Raw genomic sequence first — 23,429 nt, forward strand, 5'->3', positions numbered from 1 at the left:
ATTTATCTCTTCATGTTTTGTTACTAGCGGGTATTTTTTTTTAGTGATAAAACTATCTTCTTATCTAATTTGCTAAAAGTTTGTGACTGTTCCATCAAACAGTTCTGTGCGAAAGTTACAGACTGCGCCCGTATTCCTTTTGTACTCTTCTTCCTAGCCCCTAGCAGCCAGAACCTTTTATGGTGACTGGCTCGATAATTCAATAGCGATTTTTAGTTTCTGATTGGAAAGTATAACTTTAAAAATGGCTGTGGCTGCCAGGGCATTTTCAAAATTTACAGGTGAGTCCTCATTTATTCACATTAATTTAGGTGACTTCTCGATGGCACTTTGCAATATCCGCTTAGGGATTTGAGCTAATCATATATGTTACATTTTGCCGTTATATTTTCATCGTTCCTTCGCAAAAGTTTACTTATTTTGTATATGTAAAATAGAGAATCGATTCAGTATGAAACACCATCAACTTCTTATTATATAAGTCAGCAGACAAGATTTAGAACGTAAATTGTATTAATAAAATTAAATTTGTCTACTGCATACTATTGCTATCTTCTCCATTATACTCTCTTAATGAATAATAATGTATAGGCGTTTTTATTATTCGCTTTTACTTAAAATGTCGCTTTTTTATATGTTTAGCCTTACATTGATTGGTTATCTAAAGTGTCAGATCCATGTGGATATCTTGAAACTCATTTTTATATTGATTTAAGGAAAATACTATAATGAATTATTTAACATACTGGTACCTAGTTCAGCTATGAGTATTCTGTGATCATTTTGTTAGCATGACCTTGTTTCCAATTTCTATTCATGATGGCTATATATTCCTTGGATCCTATTCAATCCACAGATCTTGACCTTCTAAGCTGAATAGAATTAAATAGTATTGCTAATAATATTGCTATAGTAGTTTTATAAATGAAACTGATGTAATTATATGAAACAATTTTTTTCAATAAACTAATTTTTATAAAAAATCTCTAATGAAATATATATATGTCTTGTTTCAGTTGCGGGTCGTAGTAATTTGCTGCGAACTCAAATTAGATTTAATTATACAGAAACAAGAAAAAATTTGAAAATTGACTCGAATACGAAAGTTATATGTCAAGGATTCACTGGAAAGCAAGGTACTTTTCATTGCCAGCAGGCCATTGACTATGGCACTAAAATTGTCGGTGGTGTTAGTCCTAAGAAGGCTGGTACAGAACACCTTGGAAAGCCTGTGTTCAAATCTGTAAAGGAGGTAGGTTTTTTACCTTTACAATATGCAATGGGCTTCTGTAAAAATTATTTTCTGTCAAAAAATTACATAATACTGATGAAGTTAAATGGAGTACATTTTATGCTCCAAAAATATAATATGATAAGATCTTTTGAAACATGTTAATGATTAACATCAACAGTATAATTTACACAGTTATTTCTTCTTGAACAAGCACTTTATTTCACCATATCAACATTTTCTATCAGGGAATCTATCTACCAATACCATGTAGGATACACAAGTAGAAAAAATATAAAGATAGATAAATTCATGAGTACATGTCACTTAATATGAACACTGAGATTTTCAAGCCCTCCTTTACACTCAGTGTTATCTGCTGCATAGGTGAGACATACAAATCCTAGGATTAATCATATATTCAGATGTGAAAGTTACAATTTGTCTGACCCAGATTTATTGGCAGCAATTGTACTTCACATTTATGAGAAATTGTAAATCTTGGCATATTGAATATAAATCCATAATAATAATTACACTTCAATAAATTTCAACTAAAGAAAAAAGTGGATGTCTAGTATCAGTGCTAAGAAACATAATGTCAATACAAAAACTGTTGGCCTTATTGTACTGTAGCATAGAACTCATATAAGCATACATAAATAGCCTCACTAAGAAATGGAATTTGGACTACAGTATGATTATATTTTATCATTAACTTGTGGTATGATAAATAAGGCGACTGGTATCACAATGTTGGTAAACACCAAATTTCAGTCGATGATCTTAGTTTTATTTTAAGCTTTTTCTTGCATAAAGATTAGATATGAGTTCATTTGTACTATTTTGCCTATATCACGTATAGAACTGGATACACCTCCAGGTATAAACATATTTAATAATCGTATCGTCGTGTGTTACTATTATGATTGGAAACTATTTCATTTGTTTATCAGGCAAAAGAGGCAACTGGCGCAACAGCTTCTGTTATTTATGTACCTCCACCAAGTGCTGCAGCAGCCATTATGGAGGCTTTGGATGCTGAAATGCCATTGATCGTATGTATCACTGAAGGTATTCCTCAACATGACATGGTCAAAGTGAAAAGGCGATTATTAGAACAGAACAAGTCTCGCCTTATCGGGCCAAACTGTCCTGGAATTATTGCTCCGGAGCAGGTGCGACCATAATTCCATATTAGTATCTTTTGAAGAAACTGTCCGCACCAATGCTCAATTAATAACTTATATTATTGAATTCAGTGTAAAATCGGCATTATGCCAGGTCATATACATCAAAAAGGAAAAATCGGTATTGTCTCAAGATCTGGAACTTTGACTTATGAGGCTGTGAACCAAACGACACTCGTAAGGACCAATTTTTTCAAAATTATTAACAAATTATTATATGATAAATATGAATGTATATTTTTATTCAAACAGACAGGCCTCGGACAGTCGTTATGCGTTGGAATCGGTGGTGATCCTTTCAATGGAACCGATTTCATTGACTGCCTGGAAGTCTTCCTAAAGGATCCTGAGTGCGACGGAATCATAATGATCGGAGAAATCGGTGGAAGTGCAGAGGAATCGGCAGCCGAATATCTCATCGAACATAACACTGTCGGTTGCTGTTCTAATTTATTGGTACCCAAATATATCCTGTGTCCTAATCCACACCTACTTCAATTACAGCCCACCTCATAGCCCTGTACAACCCTCTTCATTTCAATACGCACAGAAAGTTAATGTGCTGTAAAGTAGTAAATCTAATATTGAACGAAGAATCTTGAAGCTAAGCACTTTTGGTTTACAATAAAAAAAAAATGATGTTCGTATTTCAGGGCCCGAAAGTTAAGCCAGTTGTCTCCTTCATTGCCGGCATAACTGCTCCACCGGGACGAAGAATGGGTCATGCAGGTGCCATTATCTCTGGAGGGAAAGGCGGTGCTCAGGATAAAATAGATGCTCTCGAAAAGGTAATAGGTTTTTTCTTCTAGTGTATGCATATTTATTTTTTACAGGAGTCAAGGTGGTAATATATTTGGCTCTTTTCACTTGAAATTTTACAATTTCGTACTGTCTGTTTTGTTTTTTACTCGGACTTTGAGATGATATGCAGTATGATTAATATTGCATTTATTATAGGCGGGTGTAATCGTAACAAGGAGTCCTGCACAAATGGGTAATACGCTATTGAAGGAAATGACTCGCCTTGGCCTCGTCTGTAATTAAGAGAGCGAACATTGCTATAAAACTATGTAGTTTTTCTCCATGTCCATGTATCCTCGTAAAATAAATTCTCAGTGTAACCTCTACTACGTTGATCTGACATTGGATCAATGGGAACATAATGTGGAGGTTATCCAAAGCCGAAACAAACTAATTATATGCGATACAAAATGTTGTTTGTATCCATTCGCAGAACGTCCAAAGTTGGAATTAACATGGCAAATGGTAAATTCTGTTTTATGTTTAAATTATACCATTTTTTTTAAATACACAGTATTTGCTACATGTCTACAAAATGTTTTGTCAGTGGTAGGAGATCAAGCCTGAATCTCATGCAGATTAGGATTTGATATTTGCCATTGGTTTGTTAAAGTCTTCTTCTGCCACAGCTTATAAAGCAACTTTGTGTACTCTACCATTAGGTGTAATATTAAAAAAAATTATGTATACTATGCACTCACATTGTATATTATGTTGAATATTAAATTATATCTGTTATAACATCGAATCTTGTGATTCTCATTGTATGCAATAATGATTAAATATTAGAATCCCATAATTTCATTTATACAATTCACAATGTTCTTACTCTTATCAGTTCTAAATGGTTTTAATCTTGATAAATCCATAGTTTTGATTACATCTAATAAAGTATCACATGTACAATAGTATAAATGTCCATCTTCATAGAGTTGTGATGCTAATTCAAGTTGATGATTATCCATTAGAAGCTGATTAGTTACAACTATCAACGGCTTTTGAGCCTCTAATACTTCTAAACAAGTACCTGCCCCAGCATGACTTATTATTAAATCAGCAGACAATATATATTCTTTGATCGAAGGACTTAAGTGAAAATAATCTATGTGATGGAACCCATACCTTGGTGTACAGTTTGGGTCTAACGCACTATTACCAATCTGTAGGGTTAAATAATTGTATCCTTTTTTGTTTAAATTCTAAAACAAAAAATACTAATGATATTATCATTACTCAAAATCTATAATAACTTTGTTCTACAAATAGAAATTATGGAAAATAATCATGCCTAGCTTAGTCTGCGTACCTTCAGTACTTGAGAATCTGTTACTGTATTAATTAATTCGTCAAATTTTGTGGTGCCAACAGTAACAAATATATTCTTCGACATTTTTATTACAAATCGCTGTGAGGTTAAGGTTCATCAGATAAAGCAGTGGTTTGCAATACTCGCAATGCTACACTGTACAGTTAGGCGAATGTACATAACACGATATGAAATTTGAATTACATGCTGATGACATATTTTATATTAATAATCATTTCAAATAATGAAATTTAACAATCTTTTATGCTAAGAAATGAACAAAATGGAATAATCAATCTGGAAAATTTTTATGTACAGCAAGAATCACAATCAATTTTCTCACGATTCTTTATATCGCCAAAGTGGTCTAATCCAATTTTTAATTAGAGATGAAAATATAATTTTCCAAAATTGTCCAGCGATAATTTCATTGTAAACCATCACCAGAAACATTTTTTGTCGCTTCCTTTCATACACTTTCATATGACAATTTCGTTGTAGTCTTTTTGCTCGTACTGTTGGTAGTACTGTGCACAGTACAAGAGCGGAAGTTGACGTCATGCTGATGGACATTTCCATTGGGAGTGCAGTGTGGTAGTCAGTGGTAGCCCGTTTCGTTCACGATTTGGCATCATTTCGTTTTCTATTTAGTTATGGTAGACGAACCTTGCATCAATTTATGAGGGACGGCCTACTATATCGATCTTCTTTCGAGCGTGTTTAAGTTTTGGATAAAAACTAGTTTCATCCTGACGATCATTTTCTGAGAGTAATGGCTGATGTTGAAGGAAAGAAATTAACAGAATTACGGGTGATAGATCTTAAAACGGAATTAGAACGTCGTGGCCTCGATAAAACGGGTAATAAAGCAGCCCTTTTGGAACGTCTTTCTAAGGTAAATAGTCTTATGTTTTAAAGGTATCCGAATATCTGCTTGTGTGACTCTTTTTATGATGGCGTGTCGAATGGCGTGACGCCATTTTAACCCTATTGATCCCTGGATGGCTTGATTTTAGTTCATACTTGCTTCGTGTTGTTCCAACTGCGGTTTTAGAGTAAGGCGTGGAAAGTATAAGTTGAACAGCTTCACTTTCACTTTTGAGAATAAGAATTTAGTGTGAAGCTGATAGAATAATGTATCTTTTAGCAATGATTTTGCAATGTTAGTTTCAAATTATATTATAGAATTGGATTGTATGTATTTGAAAAGTTCTACAAATAGACGGTAGTTACATTTTCGTATACTTTTTTTTTAAATTTTCATATAAATATTCACACAATATATATATACTCTTATATTACTGTATGTAGTATTTATAAATTCAGATTTGATTTAAAAAATTTGGTTATATAGATTTGTAGATTATTATCCTTGTTTCGGCATTTACAGGCAATTGCTGATGAAGGAGAGAACCCTGATGAATATCTGATTGTTCCATGTGGTGGAGTTAGTAAAATGAATCCAAGGAAAAATAGTGGTATATATGTCATATGGATAAATTTTGATATATTATAAAGTTTTGTTGTATTGGCTGTTCTTTCACATACTTAATATATTTTTAACAGGGACAGGGGTATCAAGTCAGGAAGAGCCTATGGATACCTCTGATACACAGAAAGAAGGAAATTTGGATACACAAGAAATTACAGATATCAAGCCTAAAGAAGAAATAGCAGAACCTCTTGTAGAAAATGAAGTAGCTTCATCCAAAAAAGTGGTAAAGCTTGATAAAAAGAATTTAATATCACTTAATACAGTTATTTAGTAATAGCTGTCCAAAATGTTTGTACTCCATTATAATAATTACACACAAAGACATTTAATGCTATCTTTTATATATACGTCTCCAGGAAACTCAGGGAGAAGATCAAAAGAAAGTACCTAAGATTGAAGAGGAAAAGCAAGAAGTCAAAGAAGAAGTACAGAATGAAACGAATGGTGAAACGAAAGATACAGAGAAGAAAAGTGATGGTGAAAAAAGCAACAGAAGTCCTCCTGCTAATCCCCTTGTTGCCATCGAGGCAAATGGTATTGACAATGAAGATTCAATAAATTTGACAATTGGAGAGGATGAAGAAAACCTCCTTGCCGAAGAGGTAACGTACTTCGATTGAAATATTCATGTATATTGCAATTAATATAATTATATACAGTTTTAATATAAGTATTAATATAATAGTACAGTATTAATATAATAATCAATATTACAGTAAAGGTACTATCATAAATCAGTGTAGATGAACCTACATTAACCTATATTTTATATTTATTCTTTCAGACTGAGACTCACGACAGGCAGAAGGGTAAGTTTGACTTTGTAAAGTATTCTGATTTTAAATATAAAGTTTAGTATTAAGTTTCCAAAGAATGGAAATTAGCGGTATTATTAACAACGTCGCGGAGCGGAGAGTAAGTTACTCGAGCCCGCTGACCATCAAGATCAAGGAAAGTATTGAATATCATCGGTGAAAGCACATCAACCTAGACTCTGGCGGTGTCCTGAAACAAACTTCATCCAACGTCCACTGCTACCTTCCTGAAGCCCCGGAGCTGGAGTTGGACAACGTACAGGAGTCGGAATAGGATGACAACAACAGTGGAATCATCCTGACCGATTAGGACGGAGTTCTGCCACTTCAGCGAACTACGAGCGATCAGCGATGTTGTCGACCGTGGTGACAACATAACGGTTCCAGCTCTGAACGAAATTCACATCTATTCTACAATTTCCTACGTGTCGCTGTGGAGCATGTTGCTTTAAAAAACATGTATCCATTAAGTGCTAGTCTATAAGTTAGTTAACGCTAGAATTTGTTATGAAATTACATTAATTATACCTGCCGCATAGAGCATCGTTGGATCTTTATCATCGATTCTCATAATGGATTAACGAAGAAGTCACCTATATTTCTGAAACTTCGGCCCTGCGTAACCGGTTACCAGAACGTTATTGAGCATTGTACTAATGCAAATGGAACGAACAGCCATAAAGTACGAGCCAACTTATAGCGAAATATCAAACAAGATCGATGCGGTGTTCGCACGAGCGCGTTTTCCGGCCTGAGGCTTTTGATATTGTAGGAAACACTGGAATATCGGAGAACAAGAGAACTACTCAACACGTCGATTCAGATCTCGTACCGGATTACCGCTCTGCGTTCTGCCATCCTGCTTTGCCCTTTTTAGTGTCTCTTCTTGTTTACCAGTCTACGAATTCTGGACCCACGGTGTCCAGAGGTTGAGAGAGAGTGGTAGCCCTCTCGTGCCTTGAGCGCAAAAAATTAGCTTTCCCCTACAGAGAGGACGTCGTCGTCATCCCAGTCATCCTAGTCATCGGTGTCTACGGTGCACGAGGTTCCTGGGCCCCTGCGACGATCCTCTAGCCACGTCTTATTCGGTGTGGTCTTTCAGTGACATGGAGAACGCCTGCACAGAAGTGCCAGTCGCTAGAAGAGATTTTTAGGGAGGGTGGAAAATCTGGCTCGTCAGAGAGTGACCACAATGCTACCTTGATTGTCCCTGCAGATGGAGGAGAGAAGAGAACGGAAGAGAACAAAAAAGGAGACTCTAAAGGGAGCGGCAGAGCAGACGGTGGATCCAACAACAAGGAAGGGACGTCGTCCAGCGCAAACGTCGGGATGAAGAGCAAGCAGGACGGTGGCGATGGAGGCAAGAGGTTGGTCTCACATTGCTAAACGGTTCACAGTGGTTCGCCAACAAAAAAAAAATGTCTCGTCAGGCACTACTCTCTGCTATAGAGATGTACTCTCCTGTGCTGGATACGCCAACGATCTGGATATATAAAATCCTATTATATCGCACGACGCTTCCCAAGAGATCAATCAATTCCAGCGGGATCGTACGCAAGATCACTTTGTTTCCCCTTTTTTCTAAAATCGAATACGGAGCACGCTCCAATGTCGATTGTACACGGTATATCTCTTAGGCTATAATTCTTAACTCTGGGAAGTATGTTAAGAAATTGAGAAATTGGCTAGCAAACTTACATAAATCGGATTGCCGAGAGTCATCGCGTACAAAGAGAGAGTGATAGAGAGAGAAAGTGTGTGAGAGAGAGAGAGAGAGAGAGAGAGAGAGAGAGGGAGGAAAGAATGAAGCTCCGCGCTTGTAATTTTCTCCTTCTGAGCTTTTCCTAAAAGTGCTCCGATATAAAGTGCTTCGAAAAACGTTCGAACACGGACACGAATGGACCCCAAATGTGTGACCCCACATGACATAAGTTCGGTTGAAGTCTCGACCTCTATCCTCGAATGAAACTACCTTATCCTACATCGAGACTCCCAATACGGACATTAGAATTTCAGTGTCGATTACCTTAAAACGAGAGACCCCTCGTGCACGTGTCGACGAGGTTCCATACAATTGAGAGAAGAATCGGCACTTCCTTAAGTATCGCGTAAATGTCCATAACTCTCTGGGTTTTCACGGGAGCAGCCACGCCATGCGAAGAATAATGTCAACCAGGGATAGCTGCGGTTGCGGAAATTTATACTAGAGGAACGAGAAGTGTCAATCTACGTACATGGATGTAATGGTATTTTCTATGTAACGTGGTACAGGTGAAAACTGGAATTTTTTAAATATCAGGAGGATACGTGCACGGACCAAGACTGGACTTGGTAATTTTCCCGACGTCCCGAGTGAGAGCATTCATAAAATATAATGATCTTTAAGATCATTCTTTAACAATGAATACGTGAAAAGAAAGAGAGAAAAAAATGAACAAGTTGCTAGCCAAATTTGTGCACTTAACATAGTTACAGAGGTACCTATTAAGCCTCAGTAAAATAGAATCGAAAAAGTTTACTCTTTAATTTCCAATGCCCTACGAATTGGCTCATTCTTCTTTTAATTAATAATTATACAATAATTACAGTGGAGACTCCGGCAACAAGAACCCAAAGAGAGATGATAAAGGTAAGTTTTTTGTTGTTGTGAAATGTGCACTCTTTTCTTATGTAATAGTTGAATTTCGAACGCGTCAGACTACTTTGTTTGCATGCCAGCAGATAAGAAAATATCACCAATCAGCCCAGCTAATGCAAGTAGTAGAAACTTGTGGGTATCTGGATTATCGTCTACGACTCGCGCTACTGACTTGAAGCAAATATTTTCTAAATATGGCAAGGTGATAGGAGCCAAAGTGGTGACTAACGCTCGAACTCCCGGTGCCCGATGCTATGGGTACGTTACTATGTCAACCAGTGAGGATGCTGCAAAATGTATACAACACTTGCACAGGACAGAACTTCACGGTCGTGTGATATCTGTTGAAAAGGTACGGAAAATTGTCATGTATGCTATGACATTGTATTATATGACAATCAAATGTATTACTTTAAATATTGAATACCGACATTGTTAGGCAAAGGGTGATTCTCAGCAGAGCCACATGAGAAAGCGCGAATCGAACAGCGGAAAATCGGACAAGAAGGAAGAGAAGGAGAAATCCAAGGAAAATCCTGAACCAAACGAGAGAAAGGAAAAGGAAGTGAAAAAGGAGACAGAAGAAAAAGTCTCCGAGTCGAGTAAGTTGACGCAACAACTATATACCAATCTGAAATATCAGCTCATCAAATTTACCTCGTACGACAATTCACTAGCCAAAAAGTCCGAGGAGAACAGCGAGGTCTCCGATGAGAAGAAGGCGGAATCCTCCGAAAAGAAGGAAGAGCCGTCAAAGGAATCAGATTCCCGTTCAACAAAGTCTACGAGCAAGAAACCAGAGAGCGAACGTGGAAGACGTGATGAGAAGAGGATTCGTACCTGGGAGCATCACCGCTCTCATACTCGTTCGCGAAGCAGGGAACGTCGCCGTCGCGACGACATACTGACATTCGCAAAAATAAGGGTTAGCCAGGCTATTTTTATTTCATCCTTGACTAGTCATCGTACCCTTCGCTATCCCTGCCAATTCACAACCGTACCATCCTATGGATCCAAAGTACCATAAACTTTCCATGCGAAGTCGGTCGATCATCGCCCAATTAAAACTACCCTTAAGACTCTACCTGTTAAACGAGCTCAAAGCACATATGAAATGCAGGAGGAACGCGAGAGGCAGAGACTACGCGAGAGGGAAAGGATGTTACGTGAAGAGGAACGACGACGACGGGAGGACATGGAACGTCAACGTGAGATTGAACGTAGACAGCGAGAAGAGGCTGCGCGTCTAGAGAGGGAACGCGAAAAGTTAAGAAGAGAGCGAGAAAGGATTGAGCAAGAAAAGGCCGAGCTGCTGCGCCTTGAACGCGAGAGACAGAAATTGGAAAGAGAAAAGCTTGAGCGGGAGAGACTGGAGCTGAAGAGGCAGCAGATGCGACTTGAGGAAAGTCGGCGTCCACCACCGCCACCATCGATCAAGAGATCTTCCAGCGATAGAAGAGACCCTCGTGATCTTTACGTGGAACCGGATAGAAAACGGATCACTACTGAACATAGTCGGAGACATAGTCCTGACCGTGTGTCTGATAGACGTCCAGAAATCTTGGATAGAGTTTCCGATAGACGATTAGATCCTTCGCCACCATCTCGATACGAATCCACCAGGTATGTCTTCTTGATTGCTACATATTATTTCGTGTGTATCTTATCATTATACATCAATAATAATCACAATTTCATTATTTTCTAAAGATACCTCTTATATTATTTGCAGAACGGCTCAGGATATAGGAATAAAGAAGGACTTCAAACGAAGTGCCGACTTCCCATCTCGCAGCAACCGTCCTGATTCATTTCCCGAAGTGACCCGTGGTAGAGAGGTGATAGTTCGTCGCGAGCCACTTCCATCACAGACATCTTCTATCGATCCGCGACAAGTAAAGGAAAGGTACGTACATCAGGGACCAATAAGACACTACAAGTTTATCATTATATTATTATTTCATTAATTTATTCAAATAATTATGTGCAGATACGATCGTTCAAGCACCACAACGTATGGCAGAGAACGTGATGTTAGACGATCCGAAGCTGAATCTCATAGAAGTTCTCGTGACAGTCATACTCGGTATAGTGAAAGCACGAAACCTCCAGGATCCAGTGCACCTCGTAAGTCATACGTATATTCTCATATAAAATAATATTCTGCATGAAGAAGTTTGTTCCTCTATGCATTAATTCCAATTGACACAACAAACTCGACCATAAATTCGTTGTTGATTATTCGAACAAATGTTGATCAAAATTGCATCATATTTTTGCTTAATGCTTTGGAATTCGCATTTTTCATGCAAATTCAATGTGTAACAGTATTATTAATTCTGGCCGACCACGTGAAGCATGAGCAATATGTACTTGACGTACAAATAACATATCTGTATTGAATTAAAGAAGTACATAACTGCACAAATGAAGAAAGTCAAAGAGAACACAAAGGATTGATGCAGATTCCTTAGTTCAGTGAACGATAGTTGTAGAATGAAGTGATGTCTTGAGCACGTAGGCAAGTAGTAATGTGTTATTAATTTTTGACAATGCCTGTACCGTAGTTAGCAAGGTATGTGCGTGCAGTCTATAAAGAAAAAGCAACAAGTATTTACTGAACGCAACGGTGTAATCAAATTTCAGCTTTGTATACAAAGAAGCCGTATAAGCAGTATACGAAACCCTGCAGTGATTATTGGGCATAAATTCTGAACGTACATAAAATGCGAGTGCGCATAAACTTGTTCTACAAAATGAATTTCGATTGACATATGCCAGTGACGCAATAGCAACGTCTTTGAGTCGATCGCTTTCCGCAGATTAAATAATGCGCATCGGTACTTCAATTTAAGACTGTGCTATACTTGATTACAGTAAGAAATCAAGATTTAATATTCCAATGATTTTGATAGGCATAAATCGCGTGAGACGATCTGCCTATAATGAACGGACAAAAAAAGCAGCAAAAAAAATAATTAAAAATGAGAAATATAAATAAATACACTTGGCGTACGACTGTCTTTAAGTAGTGATACTGTGTAATCCGCTACATAATCGTGTATGCTTTATTAATAAAAAATTGTATGATTTCACACATTCTGTTGCTTTTTATTGTAGCAAGTTGGACCTATCATCAGTCATGAGGAATACTAACTGGCGATGGGAAAGAGGTACGTTTGTAACGTTCAACCTTTTCCAGCCTAGTGTTTCCAACTATGATATATTGCTAACATTTTTGGTCAATTGTACCTTCCTCTTGTTTTGATAATTTTCTTTGATCAAGTGTATCATTTAATTAAAGATAATCAGAATGGAGCTTAATGTGATTCTCACATTATTTTTTATTATAAAGCATACTAGATATGTGGCATTCGGACGCTTTTTGAACTAATTGACGTTGCTACTGAATAGCTTATCGCATAAGGCATAATCATTAGACATTTATTTAGTTTTATAGAACTATAATTTTAGGTGTATTTACCTAGATTTTCACTATATTTTCAGTTGGAATAGAAATGTTCATCATATCATTTGTCAAATGACACGTGGTCCTTGACGTGGAAAAGCAGAAGACAAGAATTATGATTTTTCTGTGTTTACGCCCATTATAATATTTATCTAAACAGGTTTGCTCTCAATGAAGACAGAGAGGAAAAAAAAAGAAAGCGAGTGTCTGTTATATAAAAGATGTGTAATTGATTATTAATTATTATCATAAATCACATCCATTGATGTGCAAGAATTCTCGACAGTACCAAAATTTCTATGATACTTTAAAAACATTTTTCTATCTAAATATTATTTTATCAGGTCAAGAACGCAGCAAAGCCGTGACCCACATTTTTTTTACCAACAGTTAACTGAGTGACACGCAATTTTCTTTCATAAAGTAGTCGACTTCATCTATTGGTATCTTGTTTGTACTAGGTGACAGCCGATATGGCGACAGCAATCGAACTACTAGCGGTTGGCATTCTGCGCCACAATCGGCGAAATCGTTCAATTCTGTACCAAGTGGTGGACCTCGAGATCCTCGCGGTGAGACATCTAGCTGGAGCGGTCGTTCCTCCGATAACGTTAACAGGTCATCATCACATTAAGTAGAAAATAATTATTTAATAGTGAAAAGAGTCTTTTTTGTTTATTGCTTTTTTTAAATAATTAAATAGATGGAGCAACTCCAGCAATATGGGAAATACTATGAGACATCCCGGACCACCGATTTATCAAGGAGGACCAATTCAATCAATTGGATTAACTGCTCCAGGAACAGGACCGTCGTACGATCGTTTCGATCCGTACAAATCATCTATGCCGAGCATGAGAAAATATTAACGATTTTCTTGAATGATCGAATACGATGGAGGTACGAAGAGGAAGTTCCTCGCAATGTATTTGCGAGAGTAATTAAAAGCACGAGTTTGCTTCTATAAGTTTAGACGTTAATTATCATAATTACTGGGATCATATCGATCTCCTTAATAATGATAGTTTTTATTATAATAATTCATGTGCGTACCTGACACGAGTGTCTTAAGTCCTTTCAATTACATAGCTGATTTCCTGCGAGACATTTGTATAACATTACCAGAAAAGGCTGATCGCCATTTTATTCCATAATTCGCTTCTGGCCAACTCTTATAGGCTGATCATCGTCAATGTTTTCTTATATTTAGATATAAATATACGTACGAGATCAAAAAAGAGTTTCGTCAGAAATTCTTACTTGGCGCACAGTAGACTTATTTCCCTCGTGTCTCAGGAGCTCGTAATCAATTGTGAATAACATTATGAACTGTATACATATTACGTTTCAAAATGAATTGTACATCGAGAGCATTAAAGGTTTATTTCTTTGTACACAAGGTACGTATACGCATTGCAATGTAGTAAGAGATATCACTACTTCAATAAATATATAGTCTTTAGGAAGTAAACGAAGAGTGAACATTTATTTTCTGTCTACAACTAAGATTTATCGTACGACTACAGGATGAAAAGTTTCTAGATCACCCGTGACAAATGACTGGATAAAACTTGGTAATTCCTACTTCAGAACCAATGATCCCAGTTCAACTGGATATACCCTCCTAGAAAACTTTCCAAGGACTTGACAGACTAAAAGATATCCTACGACCACAAGGACTTTCAAACATTTCACCAGGCCACAAGTACAAGTATCTGTCCTCATAATGAAGTGATTTCTTTATCACTCTGGACATGTTATTAATCATGAAATTCTTTTGAATTTTAAATGGATCAGAAATTTGTGGCTTCAATCATCACATTCACCATTCACCACCCATTCACATCATTTCATTCAATTCCATTTTGTGTGGAGTACCACGAATGTTATTAGACCCGGATGGAGTGTCCAGTACTGAACTGTCTATGCTGAGTGGATCCACTTTCATGTGGTCTTCCGTAGTCAAAAACGAAGACAGTCGACGAATATATGGTACCAGGGTACCTCTTACGTTCTTCAGATTGTGTGGATCCGGTATAACTATATACATTATACCATGACGAATCAACGAAAGGTAGAAGAGTAGGGACCACTTTCCCTTGGTTGTACGAAGTGTAGTGAGGGATGGCGCCTCTTCAGAGGATAAGAGAGAGTAAGCATCGGTAAGTATGTCGAGGTCTTTTCATGGACAGTCGTTGTAGTCAGGACCATCCTGTAACTACAGCCGCGCGACTCAACTTCCGTCCGAGAATTATTTTTTTTACCGCACAATCCTAAGATGTATAATTCCCTGTCGTTTTAACGTCGCGACGACTCCTTCAAATAATTCGGTTCTCGGTCTCTTCAGGTGTCAGGTGCGGTGACAGTTGAGTGGAATGTCAGTGGACAAAAATTGATTTTTTTTCTTCCACAGTAAAATGAGGGTATCGACAGCGGCACTTGGTAAGTCTCTATATTAATAATGACACCGTCTGTTATTTAATGACTAATCCAAATATGTGGCACTGTGTAAATTTAAAGAATTCTTAACACCTATAAGTGACAGTCTCAATTTTATACTAGGATACTTGGCGAAGGTTGCGCACCAGCTCAGGTATTAAACGCAGATCTTGGTCAAGTTCAGGGTCTGATTGTGCGATAGTAATCGATTAGTGTCAGCATGGTAAACAACCTGTAATTAAATTTCTTTTTAATATATATACATACTCGCTGCAGTAATACGTTTCTATCTGCTTCTTGGTTTTTGATTCATGAGAATCGTTGAGTCATCCGTTTTAGTTTTTGCTCTGTCCCTACAGTTCCGGTACCTATATCAATATCCGGGTATTACAAAGACGTCAACTTCTTTGGTAGAAACAGAAAAAAGGATCCAAGTAAGAAAATGATTTTAGATCAATGTTTCGCTCTATTAATATGACAGTCAAGAGAAAACGAGTGTTACCGTATCGTAACGCAAATTTAGAAACGATGCTTCAGTATTAGTTTACGAAAGTAACGAAAGCAAACAATTTCCTATTATCCCTTTTTTTCTTACTAAAAATTTGACATTAATCTTCTCGTCCCGATTATTAAACGCTCGCTTCAGTCGGACAAATATATTACTAGGATTCTTTTCACGGCCTGCGTTTTTTTCTTGCTGATAGTAGAGAGAAATAAAAGTAATTGACATTACGCCTCTTCACCGACTTTTAAAGGTAAAGTCGTCTATAGCACCACGAGAACGTGACATGACTAACGTATGACTCTTACGTAAAGACATACAGTGGATTTTCTTTGTCCCAATTTTGACGTATCAGGAATCATTTGAATTAACTTAATTGTACAAAATTTTTGGAGTGTAGTAACTAAGTGGACTCCGTTACTCTTAGGTAAAGGCATACAGTGTATTTATCGTTATCACAATTTTCATATACCAGAAATTATTTGCATGATCTCCATTATTCAAAAATCTTACAGTAAAGTAACAAAGTGGGCTCCGCCTAGTACCCGGATGTATTATTTCCACGCAACATCTGAATCTAGACACATTATCTTGTCTCATCCGTATCTGGTATCTGGGTTAAAAGATCCCATAGTGCGTTCACATCGTGTGTCGAGAAAGAAATCCACAGTAATGTACGAAAAGTGTCTAAAAAAAAAGTGGAATAGCGAAACCACCATCAAGGCTGTTATTATAAAAAATTAAAAGATACGTTGGTTATCTCTCACCGGTTAACCATTAAATATTTTATTACACCCTTGATTCCATTTTATATGCGATGCCTGTTTTCGAGTATTTTGCATAAAAGCGTCAGGATGTTTGTTTATTGGAATTTTGCAAAAATTCGGCACACTTTCACTAGCCAGTTTTATCCGGTGCGATGCATCGATCTCGATATGGAATAAACCGATACATACATGTATATAATTATATATATAGCAATCGTAATACCGAACACTTAAATTATCTCCGTTGATCCGTAGAACATTTATACATGCACTTTTATTACAACTGTGTATTTTACTCCATCGCCAAAAATCCAGTTACGGGTTTCTGGTAAGCAGCATTTTTTAAAAGACTTTTTTATAAAAAAATTACTGACCTCCTTTACTTAACGGGCATGTCAGCTGCTTCGCGTAACACGACGTTTTTAATTAAGATCATTAGACAAACCGGTGTTGTTCTTATGCGACATAATTATTCTTAAACCAACCAACCGCATGTGCCAGTGACACCTTTATACTCATTTGCTTCACAGTTTTCCACATTGGGTCGCTGTGTAAGAGAACAATTATCTAAGTAAAATAGCAATTTCTCATGTGGCTATTATTATTAACAATTCGTTTGCTCTTTGAAATTCACTAATCTCTAATCCTCTTGCATCTATTGTTATCGAAGACAAATGTATCTAAAACTAGAATACAGAGATCCACGTAAACTTTCTATAGTCTAATGTACAAAAAATTTCTTATAAATAATCGTACATGATTTCGTACAAAAAATTAGCAGGGTGTTGACTCATCGATCGATCAAAACATATCTTGATCAAATATCTCTATGCACATCGTAAAATTCCACTGCTCGTCCTTGATGGGCTATGGATTGATGATTGGTCTTGAAGTATACCATTGGTATCGGCAGTGAATCAGTGAGTGGATGAGAGGCACACTTTCTCGCTGGTTAACTTTCACCATCGATGAAGTCCTGCAGCCTGTAACGTGTATTCCGTGTATAAGTTGCTTGTGCGTTACCGATCTATGAATCGTATGTAGCGTAAAACAGGAATGATCGACTTTTTGGTATGCGTTGGGACCGGATGTGATTGGTTAGAGAGATAGCCCATTATTTTTTCAATGAAAATCATAACCTTCCGGCTGAATCGATTTCTAATTAGGTGCTTAGAATAATAAACATGTATTCCGTTATAGAACCAAGGGTCTTTCTAAAAGAATTTTAATGTACTTTTTAAAGAAAGTACTTCCGAGCACATTGGAGAATTTCTTTAAATGGATTTCTCGTGTATCCCTTTGTTCAAGGTGCACTTCCTTTCTTACTCGACGCACTTTCCCCGTCAGGATTGGATCTGTTGCTTGTTCCCTTGTTGCAAAACGAAGCCGGATGAATTCTGCGAAAATTGGAAAGTTGCTTTTTGGCATAAGGTTACTGATATTACGTGACTGTTCCATGAAATGGCGCAAGTCCGCGCGATGTATCCTGGTAGTTGATTGAGATGAGATGTTTGGGGAATCTCGAGACTGTCCAGAAACTTCCGATCATTATTAAAACATATAAAACGTAGATTAACATAAAACTTGTTGCCCCGTTATGCTAATTCGAATTTATGTATTTAATAATGCTAATATTTTTCAGGATTCTATGTAATATGGAATATTCTGACAGGAACTTTGTCTTATACAGAGGAAGTACTGAACTACTACAATCATCGTGAGTAATAGTACCATCAAATTCATCATCAATGATGATGATCTGACTTTAGATAATTTTTGAAAGTCTTATTAAATTTCTATTTGATTTTATCATGCACAGCAATTAACTATAGGTCACAGCCATCGTCATACGGTCCACCGGTTAGAAGATGGACCGAGGTCCGGGATGGTGGACCAAGAAGAGGATTGATATATCGAAGAGACACGCAGGATCATCTTCCTCATCATTACGTCAAGATCAGTGAAAATGTAGAGCAAATCGATCCACTGATAACCATCACGGAGACACTGGGGGCTTTAAATACGGTCGGCAGTTACATAGTGAATATGACACGCGGTGTTGAAAATTCGGACAATCCACCAAAGGAACTGCCATCGGCTCTGTATACAATATCCAAAAACATTTTGGGCAGGAATGTTACCGACAGCATAGCGCCACTGGTGCGAGGTGTTGCATTACCTCTGAGACCAGTCAGTTCAACCGGAATATCCGGTGAGCAATCTGCTGAAGGAATTTATGAAAAAGACAAGGAGTCGTCCTCGGCACCATCAGCCTGCACTACTGCAGACGGTGGACCTGGAAAATGTCAAGACCTCAGTAACTGTCCTCAATTATTGTTAGACCTCACAAAGCTGAGGCAGTCTCTATGCTTCAAAAGTTTATTCGTACCAGGAGTATGCTGTCCACTGGATAAAATCATAGGTGATGCAGGATCCAACGGGGAAAGGTATGTGATGAAAGCACCCGAATTTGAAAGCACCTTGTGAAAGTAAAAGAAAATGTTAGTGAGATTTTGAAATTCGTATTACAAACTCTAGTTCATCCGGCGTAATTTCACCTGGGTCAGAATCCGGCGTGCGTCCACAACGACCTCCTCATCGGCCAACCAGACCGTCGACTCCTCGACCAATTCCTCTGCTGCCAATAACAACGACAACCGTTAGACCAGTTGGGGAAGTCGTTACCGTACCAGACTCGTCGAGCAACTCCAGTGGTTTTGAGACTATTGATACCATTGATAATAATTTCATACAGGATGACGAGGGTAAGTGTACCAGGACCAACTCATCTGCAAGCATTAATAAATATTATAGATCATAAGAAGAACTCTGAGGTCATCTAGAAATTCTTCTTCTCAGAGTGCGGAGTGCGAAACTCTGGAAAGTACCGTGTTGTGGGCGGCGAGGAGGCTTTACCAGGTCGCTGGCCATGGATGGCAGCTATATTTCTCCATGGGGCACGTAGAACGGAATTTTGGTGCGGAGGTTCTCTGATTGGTCCGAGACACATTCTCACAGCAGCCCATTGTACCAGGGATCAACGTCAGCGACCGTGAGTATTCGTTCTGACCTCCTGACACTTTAATACAACAGATACACGGTGTGCATAGCGTGGAGATGTATAAAAATTATACACTGGTATGTCGGTCACGTTACCTTTCATTTTGCAGGTTTGCCGCACGACAGTTTACAGTTCGCCTGGGAGACATTGATCTTGAACGGGATGACGAACCGTCCTCTCCCGAAACTTATGCTGTGAAGGAGATACGGGCGCATCCGAAATTCTCCCGTGTTGGATTTTACAATGACATTGCGATACTTGAATTAAATAGGCCTGTGAGGAAGACTCCCTATGTCATACCAATATGTCTACCTCAGGCTCGTTTTCGTGGAGAACCATTTGCTGGTGCAAGACCAACGGTTGTCGGCTGGGGCACAACGTATTATGGTAGTTAAATATTAATGCTTAGATATTGAGTGTACTTATGAGACCCAGTCGAGTATCAATAATTGAAATATTTATAATTTCAACAGGCGGCAAAGAAAGTACAGTTCAACGACAGGCCGTTTTACCCGTATGGAGGAATGAAGATTGCAATGCGGCTTATTTTCAACCTATTACTAGCAATTTCCTCTGCGCTGGTTATAGCCAGGGTGGCAAGGATGCCTGTCAGGGCGATTCTGGTGGACCATTAATGCTACGTGCTGAAGGCCATTGGATGCAGATTGGTATTGTGTCCTTCGGTAATAAATGCGGGGAGCCTGGGTACCCTGGTGTATATACTCGTCTTACGGAATATACAGACTGGATTAAGAATAATATTAACTGAGGAATGATGATCGCTTTCATTTATTTTGTTACCAATTTAACCATTTGCGTTTATGTATCATATTCCTCTTTAAGGCCTGTTACTTGTATTGAGGACGAAACGTTAAATTGTCACTCTTTTTTTCTTCGTGGTGTGCCAAGAGATAATATTATTTATCGCCTTAACCGCGTGATTGATGACTTTTGAAAAATCACCTGTTAACACATCAATTTTAACATATGTAATGACTTATTCCAAGACTCTGTGAGAAACGATACTTCATCGTTTACATTTCTGAACGTTGATCAGATATTATTTTCCGAACCATTAGTGTTGTGCCAATGATCATTTACATTTGTAGTGATGTAGGAGTGTAGAATTTTCTAAAAAAAAGTGTCAAAAGCTTTTTTTTTTTTAATACGACTGTATATATAAATTTACTTTATATTATTACTGAGTATATAATGTTACGTATATTCATCGAATAAATAAATTATTTAACTAATTATTATAGCGTAAAGATATGTACATACGAACTTATTGCGAATGCAGATACGTAAGAATAAATATATCAAATTATTACACCTTGCAATAATTAATTATGTTTTGTGCCACGAACAAATATCCATGGCACACTTAATTATCTTATGCCGGCTCCTCCTTTTTTTTTATAATTGAATAGTTGCCAGCAGTTAAATTTCACACAGATAAATTCATACGGGTAGTTACGTCAATCGAGTAAAATGCTATGATAAAGATAAAAAAATATACGCTTTACAGATTCACATGAGAATTTTGATTGTCTAAGTCAATAAAAATTTACCAGTACTAAGTGGATAACAAAAGGATTCGATATTGAAAAATTAAGAACGGACGGAGATAGAAGATAGAAAAATGAGAATTCAAATCTTTGGATGACTGTCAGAAAAAGTAAATCATATTTTTTTTTAGATTCCATACAAGTTTTATAGTTAATTAAAATCTTGTTTACTTTAAGAACAAGAGGAACAACAATGTCTACGAGATTAAAAATACGGTGCGTCTCGGAGCAAGATTTCGGAAGTACAGTGAAGCAGATGATAGACGGAGCTCTTGAAGACACAGGTTAGATATTTAAGTATTATAGAAATTATAAATACTGTTAAAACTAAGGCTCACACTCATTTTCGTTGTTTGTTTGTTAATTCAATTCGTTTTCGTATTTTTGCTATTTTAACTCCAAACTCTTCTCATTTTTATCACAATACATCAACCTTTGACGACTCATAATCATCGAAATCAAGGTAAGCAGCTTATAATTATTATATTTGGTGAAGGAACTCCTTAATTTCGTTAAAGCACAATAAATGCTAGAGTCTCTTGGGTTTTACAATTATTTATTTCAACAGGGTAACTTAATAGTATATTACGGTTCTGTAAAGGCACCAGACTAGGTAAATCGGCCTTCATTCTGGTTCGGGCGTAATAATACTCAATAATTATTTTGTTCAGAGCAACTGACAAAATTAGAACGGGCGATTTATGAAGAATGGTACTTTAAAAAAATGGATGAGATCAGAGAGACAAAAAATCAAGTTGAACAGTATAAAAAGGAATTGAAGAATGATTCACCAGATTGTGTAGCATGCCATGAGAATCAATCAAACACAAATTCAAGTGTACATTGGAAACCTTCAGTAATTGATAATGAAGTTCATGAGCTTGAAGAATTAAATACACAAAAGTGTATTAGTAAAAATTTAAATGATTTTCCAACATCTAATCAAGCTGAACAGTTGTCTGAACTTAGTCACGACGAGTATCTGAGAGATATTCAAAAAGAAGAAGACAGTGAAGTATGTTAAATCGAAATATACGTTTTTCAAGAAATTTGATATACTATATATTTGGTATACTTATATTTTGATTCCTTCTAGGCCATAGCCGCCCCCGTCGTACATACTATACGTAGGATTAAACCAAATAAAAGAATAACTAAAATCGTGCGACTTTCTAATACTTCTGATACCGATGTTCATGACAATGTTTCTGAAAATTATTTGGTACTACGATTGAAGGATTGCGTTAGAACTTCGACAAATCTGACTGCGTCCCATTCGACTGTAAGAACCTTAAACGAGCCTCTTGTAGAAATTAATGAAGAAAAAAAAAAAGAATTGGCAACCTCCGAAAATTCACAAATTCAGGAAAGCCCTGAACTAATTGAAGTGTGGAGGGGTCAAATGAACGTGAAAAATGAGACTGCAAACGATCAAAAACTCAAGACTGATAAATCGAAGTAAGTGCTGTAAAAAGATAAATTTGAATATTTTTACTGCAATTATATATTTTAGAAAAAAGAGAACTAATCGTACAGCTGTGGGAGAGGCAGCTTTTGAAATATGGAAAAGAGCGAAAAATGCAAGATACAGTCGAATATTCAAAGAGGAACAAAAAATGAAGCAGTTAGAAAGAGTAGAAAAATTAAACGAAGAGGAGAGAAAGAGAAATGCATACGAGACATGCAGACGTGTGAGGAAGCAACGGGATGAGCAACGTAAATTAAATTCTCTGAAAAAGAGAGTAATGCAAGAAGTGAAAGAAGCAGCACAAAGGGAACTCCATGCAAAAGAAATTGCCAATGCTCAGGCTTTCAAATCATGGAAGCGACAAAAGGATGATGAATCAAAAAAAAGGCGAATGATGTAAGTATAAACTTCATATTGAGATATAGATATTAGTGTAAATGAAAATTGCTAATTCCAATTATGTGATCAGGACATACAACCAACAATATTATCAACAACAGACACAGATGACAAGGCAAATTCAAGGATTTGATACATTCAATTTATGGTTAAATCAACTAGATTGTGTTTTGCATCAAAAATATTTACGGGAAAGACGTCATCTTGTTCGTTCATTTTATTGTCAACCTGTCTATTATGGTTCTACAGCAATTTCCACATAATATTTGTGATTCGTGGG

General features: G+C 37.1%; 5 protein-coding genes across 12 annotated transcripts; 4 read left to right on the forward strand and 1 right to left on the reverse strand.

Annotated features, from left to right (window-relative positions):
• Positions 1-49: 49 nt before the first annotated feature.
• Positions 50-3,617, forward strand: LOC107265065 (succinate--CoA ligase [ADP/GDP-forming] subunit alpha, mitochondrial). 2 transcript variants are annotated; one of them, XM_025082546.1, is made up of 7 exons: positions 50-281; positions 1,017-1,252; positions 2,188-2,409; positions 2,494-2,598; positions 2,674-2,877; positions 3,075-3,209; positions 3,379-3,617. In XM_025082546.1, exons 1-7 carry the CDS (start codon positions 245-247, stop codon positions 3,463-3,465), a joined length of 1,026 nt encoding a protein of 341 aa, XP_024938314.1. In that variant the 5' UTR covers positions 50-244; the 3' UTR covers positions 3,466-3,617. The 2 variants fall into 2 exon arrangements, with proteins under 2 accessions (XP_024938314.1, XP_015589546.1); XM_015734060.2 differs by having other exon boundaries at positions 52-281; positions 2,674-2,853; positions 3,379-3,616.
• A 292-nt stretch (positions 3,618-3,909) lies between these two features.
• Positions 3,910-4,958, reverse strand: LOC107265069 (UDP-N-acetylglucosamine transferase subunit ALG13 homolog). The gene is made up of 2 exons (XM_015734066.2): positions 4,529-4,958; positions 3,910-4,421 (listed from the first exon to the last, which is right to left on the reverse strand). Exons 1-2 carry the CDS (start codon positions 4,610-4,612, stop codon positions 4,008-4,010), a joined length of 498 nt encoding a protein of 165 aa, XP_015589552.1. The 5' UTR covers positions 4,613-4,958; the 3' UTR covers positions 3,910-4,007.
• Positions 4,959-5,060: 102 nt separating this feature from the next.
• LOC107265052 (SAFB-like transcription modulator) lies at positions 5,061-14,416 on the forward strand. Of its 6 annotated transcripts, none has more exons than XM_015734035.2 (15): positions 5,061-5,423; positions 5,919-6,006; positions 6,095-6,246; positions 6,380-6,625; positions 6,808-6,832; positions 8,055-8,205; positions 9,427-9,467; positions 9,557-9,828; positions 9,916-10,078; positions 10,154-10,401; positions 10,597-11,099; positions 11,209-11,382; positions 11,467-11,603; positions 11,886-11,997; positions 12,123-12,575. In XM_015734035.2, exons 1-14 carry the CDS (start codon positions 5,301-5,303, stop codon positions 11,948-11,950), a joined length of 2,388 nt encoding a protein of 795 aa, XP_015589521.1. In that variant the 5' UTR covers positions 5,061-5,300; the 3' UTR covers positions 11,951-11,997; positions 12,123-12,575. The 6 variants fall into 6 exon arrangements, with proteins under 6 accessions (XP_015589521.1, XP_015589522.1, XP_024938308.1 ...); XM_015734032.2 differs by lacking the exons at positions 11,886-11,997; positions 12,123-12,575 and adding exons at positions 13,407-13,563; positions 13,649-14,416 and having other exon boundaries at positions 5,062-5,423; XM_015734033.2 differs by lacking the exons at positions 11,886-11,997; positions 12,123-12,575 and adding exons at positions 13,407-13,563; positions 13,649-14,416 and having other exon boundaries at positions 5,062-5,423; positions 9,560-9,828.
• A 47-nt stretch (positions 14,417-14,463) lies between these two features.
• On the forward strand, positions 14,464-20,968 carry LOC107265056 (proclotting enzyme). Of its 2 annotated transcripts, none has more exons than XM_015734045.2 (8): positions 14,464-15,107; positions 15,359-15,387; positions 18,296-18,370; positions 18,473-19,100; positions 19,192-19,418; positions 19,513-19,705; positions 19,824-20,101; positions 20,188-20,968. In XM_015734045.2, the coding sequence occupies exons 1-8, from the start codon at positions 15,070-15,072 to the stop codon at positions 20,481-20,483; spliced, it is 1,764 nt and encodes a 587-aa protein (XP_015589531.1). In that variant the 5' UTR covers positions 14,464-15,069; the 3' UTR covers positions 20,484-20,968. The 2 variants fall into 2 exon arrangements, with proteins under 2 accessions (XP_015589531.1, XP_015589532.1); XM_015734046.2 differs by having other exon boundaries at positions 14,467-15,107; positions 15,293-15,387.
• A 128-nt stretch (positions 20,969-21,096) lies between these two features.
• On the forward strand, positions 21,097-23,424 carry LOC107264988 (stress response protein NST1-like). The gene is made up of 6 exons (XM_025082545.1): positions 21,097-21,392; positions 21,460-21,566; positions 21,954-22,297; positions 22,379-22,740; positions 22,796-23,146; positions 23,220-23,424. Exons 2-6 carry the CDS (start codon positions 21,476-21,478, stop codon positions 23,410-23,412), a joined length of 1,341 nt encoding a protein of 446 aa, XP_024938313.1. The 5' UTR covers positions 21,097-21,392; positions 21,460-21,475; the 3' UTR covers positions 23,413-23,424.
• Positions 23,425-23,429: the final 5 nt, after the last annotated feature.

The sequence above is a fragment of the Cephus cinctus genome, unplaced genomic scaffold (genome assembly GCF_000341935.2).
Source record: "Cephus cinctus unplaced genomic scaffold, Ccin1 Ccin1_scaffold0215, whole genome shotgun sequence".
In the NCBI taxonomy this organism is placed as follows: domain Eukaryota; kingdom Metazoa; phylum Arthropoda; class Insecta; order Hymenoptera; family Cephidae; genus Cephus; species Cephus cinctus.

Coding starts and splice junctions, on each gene's coding strand:
- LOC107265065 (XM_025082546.1), top strand. CDS start 245: ATGGCTGTGGCTGCCAGGGCATTTTCAAAATTTACAG. Junction 282..1,016: donor GGCATTTTCAAAATTTACAG/GTGAGTCCTCAT, acceptor GTCTTGTTTCAG/TTGCGGGTCGTAGTAATTTG. Junction 2,878..3,074: donor GTTGCTGTTCTAATTTATTG/GTACCCAAATAT, acceptor TTCGTATTTCAG/GGCCCGAAAGTTAAGCCAGT.
- LOC107265069 (XM_015734066.2), bottom strand. CDS start 4,612: ATGTCGAAGAATATATTTGTTACTGTTGGCACCACAAAATTTGACGAA. Junction 4,422..4,528: donor CAGATTCTCAAGTACTGAAG/GTACGCAGACTA, acceptor TTTTTGTTTTAG/AATTTAAACAAAAAAGGATA.
- LOC107265052 (XM_015734032.2), top strand. CDS start 5,301: ATGGCTGATGTTGAAGGAAAGAAATTAACAGAATTACGGGTGATAGAT. Junction 6,007..6,094: donor GAATCCAAGGAAAAATAGTG/GTATATATGTCA, acceptor TATTTTTAACAG/GGACAGGGGTATCAAGTCAG. Junction 6,247..6,379: donor TAGCTTCATCCAAAAAAGTG/GTAAAGCTTGAT, acceptor ATACGTCTCCAG/GAAACTCAGGGAGAAGATCA.
- LOC107265056 (XM_015734045.2), top strand. CDS start 15,070: ATGGCGCCTCTTCAGAGGATAAGAGAGAGTAAGCATCG. Junction 15,108..15,358: donor ATAAGAGAGAGTAAGCATCG/GTAAGTATGTCG, acceptor TTTCTTCCACAG/TAAAATGAGGGTATCGACAG. Junction 15,388..18,295: donor GGTATCGACAGCGGCACTTG/GTAAGTCTCTAT, acceptor AATATTTTTCAG/GATTCTATGTAATATGGAAT.
- LOC107264988 (XM_025082545.1), top strand. CDS start 21,476: ATGTCTACGAGATTAAAAATACGGTGCGTCTCGGAGCAAGATTTCGGA. Junction 22,741..22,795: donor CTCAAGACTGATAAATCGAA/GTAAGTGCTGTA, acceptor TATATATTTTAG/AAAAAAGAGAACTAATCGTA. Junction 23,147..23,219: donor TCAAAAAAAAGGCGAATGAT/GTAAGTATAAAC, acceptor TTATGTGATCAG/GACATACAACCAACAATATT.